The sequence below is a fragment of the Leucopleurus acutus genome (assembly GCF_964270905.1).
Source record: "Leucopleurus acutus genome assembly, chromosome: 14".
In the NCBI taxonomy this organism is placed as follows: domain Eukaryota; kingdom Metazoa; phylum Chordata; class Mammalia; order Artiodactyla; family Delphinidae; genus Leucopleurus; species Leucopleurus acutus.
The window spans coordinates 24,487,106-24,501,828 of record NC_139156.1 but is presented as its reverse complement, the minus strand read 5'-3'; the positions used below and the strand labels follow the sequence as shown (position 1 = coordinate 24,501,828).

At 45.0% G+C, this 14,723-nt stretch overlaps 1 protein-coding gene across 1 annotated transcript in view; it reads left to right on the top strand.

The window, feature by feature from the left end:
- Window positions 1-804: 804 nt before the first annotated feature.
- CFAP58 (cilia and flagella associated protein 58) overlaps window positions 805-14,723 on the top strand; it is a gene marked incomplete at both ends in the record, with an annotated part of 125,359 nt that continues 111,440 nt past the window's right edge. The window contains 2 exons of the mRNA XM_082854418.1: window positions 805-973; window positions 8,737-8,822. Coding sequence (XP_082710544.1) covers window positions 805-973; window positions 8,737-8,822 — 255 coding nt within the window. The remainder of the gene's footprint in view (window positions 974-8,736; window positions 8,823-14,723) is intronic.

Genomic DNA, 14,723 nt, shown 5'->3' with positions numbered 1-14,723 from the left:
GAGGGGTGGTGCTCAAACCAGTCAGAGGAGCAAAAGGCAAAGCGTGGTCCCGGAGAGGTTCAGTAAACTATTTTCCCTTCCTGGGAGGCAGCATTTTTGTTTTTAAAGAGAAAGAGCATTTTGAATGGGAAGCCCAGCCCTGGGGAGTCTGAGTTCCTCCACCCGGCAGCCAGGAAGTTGGAAACTCTGGGAAGGGGTCTGGGGATGCTATCAGAGGTCAGGTGGCAGACTAGCTGCAGCACCAAGAGAAAGTTCTGCACGGCGTGGGGTCTCTTCCACTAATAGGCCCGAAAGAGGAAGCGGCGGGGGCTTTAATCGGCTCCAGGAACCTCATAGCTTCACTACGTTAAACCGAGAAAAAACAGGCTTCACACCTACTCTTCCAGGAAGGGAAGGAAGGAGGGAAGGGAGCGAAGGAGCAGGACGACGCGACCACTCTTTCAGCTCTAGCACTCTTCTCGCAAGGTCGAAAGTAACGGATCTTCGGGGCGGTAGACACAGCAACTTGGTCCCGCTTCCGGCACCGCGGCTCTGTGCGCGCGAAGGAGGAGCTGCCAGCCGCGCCGGGCTGCAACGAAGCGCCCACTGGGGTCTCCGCGGCCCGGGAGAGGCCCGAGCGGAGAAGCTGGGACGCAGGACCCCGCGCGGCGCGAGGAGGGAGAGGACAGCATCCCCGCTTTTGCTCGTAACCGGGTTCCCCAAGTCAGCCCAGACCTGGGAGGGCCGGGCGGGAACCCCGCTCCAATCCTCCTCCATCTCCGGCGCAGCTCCGCCTGGTCCCTCTTCTTCCTTCCAGCACTCGAGATGCCCGGGGAAGACGCAGAGCCTCGCGGCCGCGGGCCCAGTACTTACGTTCAGCTTTGGTCCCCGCTCTCCGGCTCCGGAGAGACCGCGCGAGACCCCGCTGCGCTCGCGGGTCCCGGGAGCCCCGAATCCGCTGTCTGGCGGCGGCTGCGGCTGAGCCTCCGGCCCGGTAATTAGAGGGACGGGGACGGCGATACCCCGGCCGGCTCCCGCCTTCTGGCCCCCATCAACCGGCTCTAAAGGGCTTCAGACTTACTCATTTCCTGGATGTCAAAGAAACTTTTCCTCCTTATAAGAACAAAACACCCGCCTCTACTCCCGACCGCGGAGGCTCCTTAAGGTGGACCATGAGGGTTAGGAGGGGCTGGACCCAGGGTTCGCCGCGGCGGTCTGCCCATCGACCACCCCAGAAACTGCAGAGGGGACAGCAGAACTGGAGGGTGATCGGGCGAGACGGAATCTGGCTACTGGAGTAATCTAGGGCGAATGGACAGGGAGTCGGGGGAAGGCGCCCTTAAAAGTCGTTCTGGGCCGGCGGAAAGGAAGGGGTTAAGTTCCAGCACGCCTACAAGCGTTTTCCGCGGCGCGTTTTACAAGCTGTGGAATTCCAGGGGCCACCTATTTTGTTCTCTGGAGGGAAATATAAATCGAGACACAACGCCGGCCCTTTTCTCTTTTGCCGCTTGAGTGGATTAAAATAACTCACCAAATGCTATGATAAATGAATGCATCGTTGTCTTTTCCTGAGTAACCAGGCACAAAGGAGAGTCATGACTAAATGCTTTTATCTGTAGAGGGCGCTTTACTGTCTGAAGCCTGTTTACAGTTGGGATGTTAGACCCCTATTTTAGACCCGAGGAACAAGGCCAGGAGGGACAGCAGCACCCTGGTCATACTTGATGGGTTATGAAATCCATAACCTATTATCTTCTCTTTGTGACCTGGCCAAATTCCACAGCCAGTAAAAGTGGCTGGGAAGGGCTTGAATAAATCCTACCTAGCGGGAATCAAACGGCATTGAGGGTACATTGGGGGCAATTATGAGAACACACTGTCCGAATGAGTATCACCATTGCCACTGCAGTTTGGTTTTAGATCACCTTCTTCCTCTCCTCGGCAAGCCAGCCAAATAGCTTTAACAGTCGCCTGGAAGACATTAGGCTGGGTCTGAAAGATAAACAGGCAATGAGAACAAGTTCTAAAAATAGACCCCCTGGCCCTTGGCCCAGGTTACTCTTGTTTTCAAGCTTCTGCAGCTGCGCACAGCTCTTTCCTTACATCAGGGACAGTTATGGCAGAGTTTTGGGGGCTGGTGGGGAGGGGTGGGGAATAGGGTGATCTGGGCAAACATTCTTGAAAGGGCGATGTATTTCCAAAACGTCTGCTAGTTGGATAGGTGGGGTTTTCACCCACCTACCCCAAAGCAGATGGGGGAAATACCTGGGAGGAGGGGACCCTGGACTGAGCACCACTAGCATGCCTTGTACTCCTTGGGGTAAGAAGTCAGGGTTATGCATGGTGGAACGCCAAGGTTCGTGCTTGAATGCCCTCTGGGACTGTCCTGTGTGCAAAGTTGTTTTAGCATTTTCTAACTGGCTGTGTATATTTGCTTATACAAGCGACATCTATTACTTTTGTTTTTCTTTCAAACCTGGTGATTTCACTCTCCATGACCTGATGGTCAGCTTCAGCTCCACTCTGTTCTCAGCACAAGGTCCACTGTCCTAACCAGGCCCATGGTCGTTCATGAACTGGCCCCTACTTATCTCCTGAAGTACGTATCTCGTTCCATTTTCCACACCAAACTTCTTGTAGTTCTTGGAACTTGTGCTTCTCAGAATGTGATATGAGGTTTGTTTTCCCCCCTTGGATGTTCACATGGGCTCTATCTTCCTGCCTGCAGCCTTCACCCCACCTCTTCATCCAACCTGTCACCCCTGATGCACACACATTTTCTTTGCCTGGCTAATGTGTGCTCAGTCTTAAGGTCTGCTGAATAGGTGATTTCTCCTCTAGGAAGTCTTCCTTGAACCTGCACTCCTGATTTAGACACACACACCCCCCACCTGCCATGTAGTTTCCAGCACCCTGTGCTTATTCTAGAAAGGGTTTTTTTTGTTTGTTTGTTTTTGTTTTGTTTTGTTTTGTTTTTGCGGTATGCAGGCCTCTCACTGTTGTGGCCTCTCCCGTTGCGGAGCACAGGCTCCGGACGCGCAGGCTCAGCGGCCATGGCTCACGGGCCCAGCCGCTCCGTGGCACGTGGGATCTTCCCAGACCAGGGTACGAACCCATGTCCCCTGCATCGGCAGGCGAACTCTCAACAACTGTGCCACCAGGGAAGCCCTAGAAAGGGTTTTTAAAAGATAGGAAAGTACAAAGATTCAACTTCTGGGAACATGAAGGGAATTCAGGGAACCTCTGCTGAACACAGAAATGCTGAAAAAAAAATCAACAATTGAAAGAAAGAAAGGGGGATAGCTAGGTGTGAGACAGGAAGAAGGAACTCAAAGACAAATAGGGATATTTGACATGAATATAAACACAAATGGCTGAGGACTGGGGTTGGTACCAACTCAAGCCCTGTATTCTAGAAAAGCAGAGATCTGAACTTGAAACCCCTGCCTAAAGCCGACACCCTGGGAAGGATCTTAGGAGTGCCACAGCAAGGAAGTTTGTGGTTTGTCTGGGGGCTCTGAATGAATTAAAAAATGTGTGCTGTAGGAACCGAAACCACTAGTCTGCCTCTGTCATGCTTAGGTGTGAGGTCCCAATCTATATTACCCATGTGTCCAGGGAATCCTGAAGTCAAGAAAGAATATAAAAGCTGGTTCCACAGTGAGGAATCCCCTCAGTCCTGTCAGAAGCAGATGCAAAGCACAGTTGTTTTTTCTGATCTCTAACAGATAAAACAACTTCCATTGGAGATAAGTTTATAATAAGAATTAAAAACCCAACTAGGCAATGAACCACATGCGGGACTGGATCAGTAATAAACAGGAGATTAGCCCCTTAAGAACTTGAGGCAGTAGAACAATTTGAAAAAGACTGTAAAATAGTTACCTTCAATGTAATTACAGAGACAGAACGATAGAACATAGCACTATGAAAAAATAGGCAAATTTGAAAAAGTACGAATACAATATGTAGAAATAAAAAGTTTAGTGATTTACATTTAAAAAACCCTCAATGGGTGGAATTCTTTTTTTTCTTAAGTCAGTAGTAATATATCAGTCAAAAATACAATAAAAATAACTCATTAAAAAGGGGAAAATAAAGTAACACACTAATCTCATTTATGAATACAGTTTTCGCAATCCTAAATAAAATATTGACACAGAATCATAGTAGCACATCAGAAGAATATTACATCACAAATAGATCAAAAAAGAAAAACTGGGATATCATCACCATAGATTAGAGCTATTAGAAAAAATTCATCATACAAATATAGATCAACACTTCTGTAGTATGATCAAAGTGAAGAGTGAAATTCAGTTCCAAAGCCAATATCATGCTCAATAGGAAAATACTAGAAGGCTTCATGTTAAAATTAGTGCAAGATAAGAATGTCCTCTTTTACCCCCACCCCCCTTCTTTTCAGATTTATCAATCAGGAATGTGTTAGGTTGCAAGGAATAGAATACCTGACTATAATTTTATGTGTGTCTAAGCCTACAAGAAATTAAACAAATAGGACTTTATTTTCCACAGAGGAGAAGTCTATATATAGGCTGCTTTAGTTCAATGCCTTCATAGTTTCAGGGCTGGTCAAAGGTTATGCACATTTACTCTTTTGCTATTTATGGCAAAATTGTCCTCCAGAGAAGTTTCACCAATTTAGACTCTCATAAGTGCATGAGAATGTTTATTTCCCCACATCCTTTTCTGCATTGGCTATTTCCTAACTTTAATTAGTTTGCTTCTTTTATAGGTGAAAAAAGATATCTCAATGTCTTGATGTGCATTTCTTTAATTATCAATACAAATGAGGCTGAACAGAACATTATTACTGACCATTTTTATTTATTTGTAAATAATCAGTAATAACTTCACCTATTTTTCTGTTGGCTTCTTGTGTGTGTGTGTGTGTGTGAAAGTAAATGGAATTTTTTTTCATGATCTTTGGTGCTAGACGTGACTTCAAATTCCACAGTGAAAGGTGACTTGTGACCAACGCCGGACCAACTGCAGGACAGCCTCACACTGTACTTCACAGCCAGGAATGTTGGAAACAAAAAAACCAAACAAACATGGGGACAGATTTCCTGTTCACCCCAGCTGTGGTTATCCCAGTATATGGAATAAAATACATGGCAATGGGAGAGACAGGAAGCCAATGCTGGTCATGAAGGGTCTGATGGATGGAAAAAAAGAGCATTTTCCTTAATTTGGTCAATCCCTCACCATCCTGAATTCACCTTTGCATGCAATTGAGAGAGATAATAACAAGTTGGCTTATGGGGTTTTTTCTTTGGAACAGGCTGCTTTGCTGAGACCTCAAAGGTGTCCATTTTACAGGATGGATGATTTGCATTTGGCTATTTCTTTCCTCCAGGTTTGTGTTGGGAAACCACCTCCCACCCCTTCTTGGAATGTTGGTGCCAGCAGGGCCTTTGGAGACTTTTTACCAACAAAAATGAAACCCACAGAAGTTAGGTCACATACTCAAGTGCACATTATTGGTTAGTGACAGCATAATAATAGCTAAAACCTGTACTATGTGTTAGGTATTGCTCTAAGCGCTTTACATACGACAATTTGTTTAATTCTCATAATAACCCCATGTAATAGGATCATTAGCATTCCCATTTAACAGGTAAAGAAACTGAGGCCCAGAGAGGTGAAGTAACTTGCCCAAGGTCACACAGCTAATAAGTGGCAGAGTGAGGATTTGAACCAGGAACTTTGGCTCCAGAATCTTGCCTTCAACTACTATGCTATGTTGAAGTAAATCCCCTTCAAATGTACAAATACATTGAATTTCCCCAACAATGAGATTATAATAGTTAGAATATTTTTCAAACTTTTTTGAAAATACGTTCTACCCCAGAACCCAATATACTCTCACATACAAGTACATTGTAAGTGAAAGACAGTTTCCTTAGAAACAATCCTTATGCTTACTACATGTGATAGACCTTGGCGTATTCCCTCTTCTTTTTCTCTTTGCACCTCTTATCCTTTTTTGAAAACAAAACCCAGGCCACAACTTACTCATGAGTCATGATCCACAATTTGAAAAATATTCTTCTTTAAACTACTCTTCTAGTTCACATCTCTGTTATGAAAGCTGTTAGTGATTTGTACTTGCTAAGTTTCCATCCATACACACTACTTGGAGAGTGGGAAAGACTGTTAGATAATTCCTATCAAGCTTATTTCTGTTCAGGAGGTATTCATTTCTCTCCTTGTACTTAATGTCTAATGATGGTACACGGGGGGGCTTTAAGACAAATCACTATGCCATTACCTTAGGAAAATCTTCATTCCCTCATTTGTTCATTCACTCATTCATTCATTCAATATATGAGCACCTACTATATGCCAGGCATTGTGCTAAATCAGGAGTTGGCAACTCTGGCTGGCAGGCCAACTCCAGAGCGCCGCCTTTATAGAAATAGTTTGCATATTATGGTGCTAGATTCTAAAATACAGTGGTATTTTAGGCTGGTCTCTACCATCCTGGATGTTTGAATTGTCCCGTTTGTCTTAAACTGTGTTTCAAGCTTGTTTGGCGGGCTTGGAGGGGGAGGCTTCGAGGCTTTTTGCCTCCTTTGCATTGCCTCAGAGAACACCTGTTCACAGTAGATGCTCAGCAGACATTTTTTTCTTATTGAAAATATCAAATTATAACAAAAATAACTTTTTTGTTTTTCGGTAGACCTGGCAGCAGATATGGAAATAAAGCAACCTATCTACAGGGTAGAAAAGAGTTTATTCCTTTAAGATAGCAAAGAGTTTCACTTTACAGATGCTTATCTTCGCTGTTATGAGAAGCAAATCGTAATTTTTATTGAGTACCTACTGTGCACGCAACCCTGTGGGTAAAAAAAAAAAGACTTGGTTCTTTGGCACTTGCATCAAAGATGGAAACAGAAATGAGATACATGCATTTTATAGTAATACTTAATACTTCTGTTTGAGGACCTAGTGTATACTTGGAGATGATTTCATTTAACTACCTTAGAATCTTAAATGTTTGTGTTCCGATAGCTTTTAGCTAGTCACTAATCAATCCCAAGAGTAATTGCTGTGTGCCTGAGTGCATAAACTAATTGTATTTTTCCTTCCTTCCTCCCTCCCTCTCTTCCTTCCTTCCTTCTTTCTTTCCATTTTCCTTCCTCCCTTCCTTTACCAAACTTCCTGTTTTGAGTGTCTCTTATGGCTCAGCACCATAGACGTATTAAAGAAAAGAGTGGTCTTTCCAGTCTGGTGGGGGAGACATAGAAATAAACACATGATTATAATACAGTGCATTGGTAGAGGGATGCTCAGATTGTCTAGTAATACAGAGAAGGTGTGCCAAACAGGGGAAGACTTCCTGGAGGAGGTGACATTGAGTTGAGTCTTAAAAAAGCTCACTGGAAAAAGGAGATATAGGATATTCCAGACAAGGCACCAGCATATGTAAAGACTAGAGGTATTTGACAATATGGTGTTTTCAGCAGATAGAACTCAATAGAAACAAGAGCATTGGCCCATCATCGAAAGGATTTGTGCTTTGATTTTTTGTGTGTGTGTGCCTACAATTCCCTCTCTTAACGTGACTATTAAAAATTCTATTTATTCACTTATTTACTTCTTCACTCATTTATTTAGTCAATTTATTTATTTGTTTGTTTGTTAATTTGTAGTAGGAACAGGTTGTGTGGATCTATTCAGTCTTTTTAACCAAGCTAACCGGTTAGTTGGTTGGTTTGTAGGACATCAGACTGCAACCTTGGCCTGGCCTCTTGGGCAAGAAGCACCCACTGAATAAGCTAGCCTATCCAGTCATACCCAGAAGGAATCTGACCAACGGGGAGAGGTGCAGTTGCTGTTAAGCCAATAAAATTCAAGGCAGTTAAGATGACTGGGTTGTGACACTGTCTCCTTCTAGTAAGATCGATCGCCTGCAGTGGCAGATTGCCCGCTGCTTCCACCTCATGCCTGACCTTTCAATCTGCCTAATAAGTCTGCCCGAGCTTTGTTGCCTCCTCTGGTATCAAGAGGGGAGTTTGTATGGAGACCCTTTGGGAATCGATGTCAAATGCTCAGCAAATGTTCTGCTAAGTTAGGTCTGCAGCAGGCCGGAAAAGGAGCAGATTAAAGGAATAAAATATGGCCCAAACAGTTTTGGAGAGCACTAGGCAGCTGGGACTTTGTTTTGTCATTTAAGGTGAGCGTGGGGTCGGCTGATGAATGATAACAATTTTCTGCAGCACGTGGTCTTTTAATCTTCTCAACAGCCTGTAGGAAAAGTGTTAGCTATGATGACTGGAGCAGTTTTTCCCATGTTGTTTTGGGGTCCCAAATGCAGTGTTTAGATTTCATGGATACTAAATCCAATGATATCACAATGCCTATGCAAACAGGACCTGTGTTTGTCTTATTTTGTCTTTGGGTTTTTTTTTTTTTGCGGGGTGGGTGTGGGGGGGATAAAGAGTGCAAACTTGCTGCTTAAACAAATACGGTGAATTTGTTAGGAGGATGCAAAATATCTGGCAGAACCCAAGAGAGCAGGTGTTACTGGACCCGCTCTGGGACTGCAACCAGGATGTGAAGAGGCATCAACAACCAAGGGAGCCCCTCCCCCAACCCTCCCTTCCTCTCTTGAGCCTGTGGATTCCCCTCCTTGTTCATTTATTCGACTCCCCTCAAATTCCTTCTAGAACCTCTCTGATCCATTAGAGGCATAGGTTTCTTTTAGGGCACAGTTGTTTTGCATTGCAGGCTGGAATTTCCATGTAGAGCCGCATGTCAGCGTTTCTGCTTTTCTGGAGTTTCACTTCACAGCCTCACTGGATGCTGTTGAAGAGGTGAGCACTGTGTACAGAAAATGCTGTTTTTATTACTGAGTCACAGCACATAGCTTATAAGTCCTAAGGAAGCTAAAAAAGAGGCACTTATATCCAGGTTTAAACCAGGAGCTTTGCATATGTATTACAGATCATGATCATATATTAAAGTTATCTGGCAGAACGAATGGGTGTGTCCTTGGCTCTCCCTGGTCCTTGAGTTTGTAGTTACTTCTCTGTCATTCTTCCAAAGGCTCCACCATTCACCCAGAGCCTCATATCAACACGTGTCCACCGGTCCCTGATAGGGACCCCACCCTCCCTGTAGCAGGATTTTTGCATTCTTGCCTTGGTATCTGCCCAGTGCTGTTTCCCACACTTGAGATTCCTTCTCTTTTTTTCCATGTATCTAACTCATATATCATTTAAGGTCAAGTTCAAGACCCTCGTCTACCATGTACCTTTCCCTTCTAATACCATCCTTCACAGGTCTTCCTTATTTCAGAACTTGTTCAGTAGCCACTCACTTAATAGTTACGTACTGAGGAGGAGTGATGGCCGTTTGTATTAGTTTGCTGGGGCTGCCATAATAAAGAACCATAGACTGAGTAGCTTAAACAACAGACCTTTATTTGCTTACAGCACTGGAGGCTGGACATCCCAGAGCAAGGTGTCGGAGGGTTTGGTTTCTCCTCTCCGCTTGGCTTGCAGATGGCCTTCTTCTCCCTGTGTCTTTCATCTGTGTGCCCACATCTCTGGTGTCTCTTTGTGTGTCCAAATTTCCTTTTCTTATAAGAACAGGAGTCAGATTTGGATTAGGGCCCACCCTAATGGCCTCATTTGTACTTATTTACCTCTTTAAAGGCCTTATTTCCAAATACAGTCACATTCTGAGGTACTGAGGGTTTGGGCTTCAACATAAGAATTTTAGGAGGACCCAGTTCAGCCTGTAACACCAGTGGAGACAGGGCTGAACTAGAGAAAAAGTGATCCTTGTTCTCTTGTTGTTTGGCAGCCTGGTAGAAAAGATGAAACTGAGCAGGATGCAACGGGGCCCTCCTGGGTACAAAAGCCTTTCCTGTCTCCTGTTTCTTATTTGTAGGAAAAAGGCTTCAGCCTCCTAGACCTTCCCTGAGTTCCGAAGGGCAGATTCAAACAGTTCCTAAGTAGGGGATGGAGGGAATGCAGAAACAAAGAAGAAACAATAATGTATGTCCCAACAAAGGATGTACATACAATGTATCTCTGCGTTCTTCTATGTGAACTAGGGCCTCCACCCAGGCGGAGGCTGGTAACTTCTGGCTGAACATAAGCAGGAGGAACCCAGACTGGTTGGAACCTGAAGGCTGATGACTGAGATTCCAGGAACACCACCTTTGTTACCTCACCACCAACCAATCAGAAGATGGTCACACCCTGTAGCCCACACCCCAAATTTTGCCTATACTTTTCCTCCCTCCCTCCACCCCCCCCCACGGCCCCATTCCGGCTTTTTGAGCATAAGCTGGCGGTTCTCTTTGCTGGACCCTTGCAATAAACCTTTCTCTACTCCAAACTCCGACGTTTCAGTTTGTTTGGCTTCACTGTGCATCGGGCACACAAACTTGGGTTCGACAACAAGGACAGATATGAAACCAACATTTCCGTGAATACATAATTAATTACCATGTGGGATGGTCCAAGAAGCAGAATTCGTGGTACTTGAAAAGGTAGTCTGGTGTTGGGGGCAGGTCAGGAAGGTCCCCTGAGGAAGTGAGATCTGAAGGGTGGATGGATGGGAGTTAGTCAGATGAAGAGGGAGGGTCGAGTATTCCAGACAGAGAGATCAGCCTTTGTGAATGCCAAGCAGCAGGGAAGAACATGACATATACAAGGAATTGAAAGAAGCCATTGTGGCAAGGAGTGAGTGGTGGGAGAAGGCACCAGAAAGCTAACGGGGCCAGATTACACAAGATACTATGTCTTAACATCCTCATTTCAGTGCTCAGGCATCCTGCCTCAGACTGTTTAAAATGTGTTTGTGTGTGGAGGAGGGGTGGCAAGTATCTTTTGCTTCTCTTTATGATCCTTTAGTGGGGAGAGCCTTTTGACTCTGATGCCAAAAGCTCAGCTCCTCTGTACCACCAGCGCAGAATCAAATCTTGGAGACAGAGTTTTGGGTGAAGTAGAAAAGGAGAGCTATATTACTTTGCCAGGCAAGGGGAGACACAGCAGGTTCCTGCCTCGAAAAACTATATGTCCCAACCCAGGAGGATTTGATGAGGAGTTTTATGACAATACTTCCCAAGGGTGGGGTTGCTGACAAGATTAGGGTGTGTGCAGGGTCTCAGATGGTCGGGTCTCCTAATCTTGATGAGCGTTTTTGGTCCCTTTAATCTTGCCACAGGTGGTTTCCTGGCTGCTCCTCCCTTGATTAGCAACTGTTCAAATCTGCCCTTTGGAACACAGGGAAGGTCATGGAGGCTAGAGTCTTGCCTACTAGAAATGGGGGACAAAAAGGCCTCCATGCCCGGGAGCCCCACAGGGCCCCGATCGGTTTCAAATCCTTTATAGTCTCCACAGTGTGCAGGAGAGGGCTGGGCATATAGTAGGTGCTCAGTAAATAAATTAAGTGGGTGTAATGAGAAATGAGATAGAAGCACTCTTATTTGTCGAAATAGGGGCTGACCCAATCTGGAGAGTGTTTCTCCCAAAGGCTCTAGAAGGTGAGGACTTTTGGTAGTATGATGCCACCTAGTGCTCCTTTTTATTACAACAACAAAGGGGAGCAGGGTGATGGGCAGTCTTCTTCCATAATCTAGAAAACTGGAAATGAAGCATTTTCTTGCATCAGCATAAACTAATTTGTCCAGGCGCCCATCCTCTCATTCACTCATCTAGCCTTGTTGATGTCCACGTGCATCTCTTTCCTGTGAGTCGAACATGTCACGTTCCTTTCTACCTCCAATGGTTCCCTGATTTCCCATGTTCCGTCTTTCTGTCCCCACATCATAAGTAATACTCTCAGGAATCAGAGTCTAGATTCCCTGAGCCACCCGTAGTGCTTGCTGTCAGGAGGGCCTGTTGTAAATAATACTATCACATCATGTTAGAATTCATTGTAGATTTTCCTTTCTCTCTTTTCCCCAAAGCCAGATTGTGAACGCAAAGGGGAGTGACTCTGCTTTAGTCACCTTTGTGGTTCCTGGGGCCAACCTTGTGCCTGCTAAAGTGTTTTCTGGACTGAACTGCTGTCACCCTGGCAGTCATCCACTTGTGAAACGTCCCTTAGGAAATGGGGAGACACATAGCCCCACAATTGACACCAGTAGAAGATATGCGTGGCCAGGGCCCTCTAGGTCTTTCTTTATGGCCATGTACCTTCAGGAGTGTTATGGAGTCTCTCTGGATCATGGTGGTTCCACAAGCTGGTCCCGGTGTATAATCAAATTTTCTGTAAACACACAAAGCAGCCTGAGTCGTGTTTCCTGCTCCATCTTCACCTCGTTTCTATTAGCTTGGCTTAAAGTTTGGTTCAACCTGCTTCTCCAGCTTCATCTGCCATCTCTTTCACCATTTTCCTGCACATTATGCCTCAGTCATATTTTTGTTCTGTTTGTCCCAGATATACAGTCTCTGTTCATGAATGAGATATTGTACAAATGTTAATTTTCCCCAAATTAATTCATAAATGCAATGAAGTTCCAATTAATATTTCTCATGAGGAACCTGGAAAACATCCTGAAAATTATATGGGATAATAAAGATTTATGAAGAGCCAATGCAATTTTGACAGCGCAGGGATGAGAGTTCTGCCCTTTAACCATGATGACTGGCTACAAAACCATAGTAATAAAACCCTGTGGAACTGGCACAGGACTAAACCAGAGAGCTCGGAACAGATCCATTTATATTTGGGAACAGAGATGTTGAAAAATGGGCTCACTCCATTGAGAAAAATAAAATTGGATCCTTATCTCACACCGCATACAAAGGTGAACTCCAGAAGGATTACAGAACCAAATGTCAAAATGTACAATTATTAAGCTAACAGAAGAAAATGATAGAGAATACCTTTATGACCTTGGGGTTGAGAGGAACTTAATAAATTATACTAAAAAAGCATAAAAAGATGAAGGGCTATAAAATAAAAGATTATCGTTCTACAAAGGACATCACAAGCAACGTGTCCAGTCTTTGAAAGCAGATTAATATCTAGACTTTACAAAGACCTTTTGCAAACCAAAAAGAAAAAGACAATAGAGAAATAGACAAAGGCTATAAATAGACAATGCACAGAAGGGGACCCCAAGTGTCTTATGAATGTGTGAAGAAATGCTCAGTTTCACTCATAGTCAGAGAAATGCAAATTAAAACAAAAATGTGTTGACACGACTTCCATGATACCGACAGAAATTTAAAAATTGGCTAATCAGATGAGTCAGTATTTGTAGGGCACTGAGAACAGTATCTGGCACTTAGTAAACACTACCTGACTGTTTATGAATACATAAACTACCACATGCTGGCAAGGATGGGAGCTGGGGACAGAAACCCTTATACTACATGCTGGAGCGTGGTGTAGTGCAGCAGTTCTGGTGTGCCATCTGGCAGTACTTGGTGAAGTCAAGTACCCAGGGCTTCCACCAGGCTACTAGGTAACTTTATGCCATGGGAAAATACCGTCCACCACAGTGTGAATTTGAAGAATGCATACCCTCTGGATGGTCACAGCCTGTAGGTTCATGGCTTGACTAAGGGACAAAGCTTTTGTGGGAACAAAAGGACATGTCTTCCTCCAGCAGGGCACATGACATGGGCAAGGGGGTAGGGTCTGTTTTTCTGCTCCCACTGGCCCTCTGGCTGGATGTCATTGTGCAGGACAAGTTGAATTTGATGGCCCTGTGCATCCCCTATGGTTTTAACAATTTCACTCATAGGTATATATTTCAGAGGAGTTTGTACACAGGCCCATGAAGGACCACTGCCAAGGATGACCATGGCTGCATTGTTTGTGGTATTGGAGAGGTGGAGTCAGCCTTGGTATCCAGCACTTGGAGGCTGGAAGTAAAAGGTGTGGATGTCCCACATGGAAAGCTATGCAGCAATAATTAGCTGGGATTACTGGGATTACAACTGAAACAGGGGTAGAGCCTTAAAAAGAATGTTGAGTGAAAACAGTAGAAAACAAGATGATCCCTGAAGTCCAATACCATTATTACAATTTTAAAAAATGCATTTATGGAAAATGCTATATATTTTTCAAAAATATATATCCAAGCACAGTAGCATGAATTCCTATGGGGGCTGAGGATGAAGCATGGGAGTAGGGGTGAGGAAAATGAGAAAAAAGAATACCAGAGAGGCATCTTTAAAGAGTTTAATTACTCCAACTCTGCACCTGAAGTCTAAACGGGGTGGAGGAGGGAGAGGGAGGAGGCAAGGGAGGAGAAAGGATCTTTAGACATGACCCCCAGATACAGGCAGATTTTCACGATGTGGCTCCACATACGTTGTTTTTCCAGGGTACCTCGACCTCTGCACCCTATTTCCCTCACCACTAGTGGCTGAACCCTTTGGGGGCAGGGTCTGTGTTTTCTCTACCTTAGTTTTCCCCGTGTCCTGCACACAGTAGCTGCGTCGTAAGGGTTGGAATTGACTCGAACTGGATTATTTCCTGTTCCCGTGGCCAAGTCACTTTGTGACAGAGGGCAGAGGGAGGCTGCCAGTCTTTCCCTCATCCAGAACCCTCTGATCCACATCTCCTTCTAAGCGTCAGTCCCTGGTACTCCGTTATCTGCTTCCGGGTCGTGCCTTGCCTCTCCTTTCTCGGGTGTTTCTAACTTCTGCGCACACCCTGGGACTCCTCCCAGCGGCCCAGAGGCACCGCCCCTCACCTCCCTGGCCCCACCCTTTACGGGATATTTGCGTGCGACTCTGAGG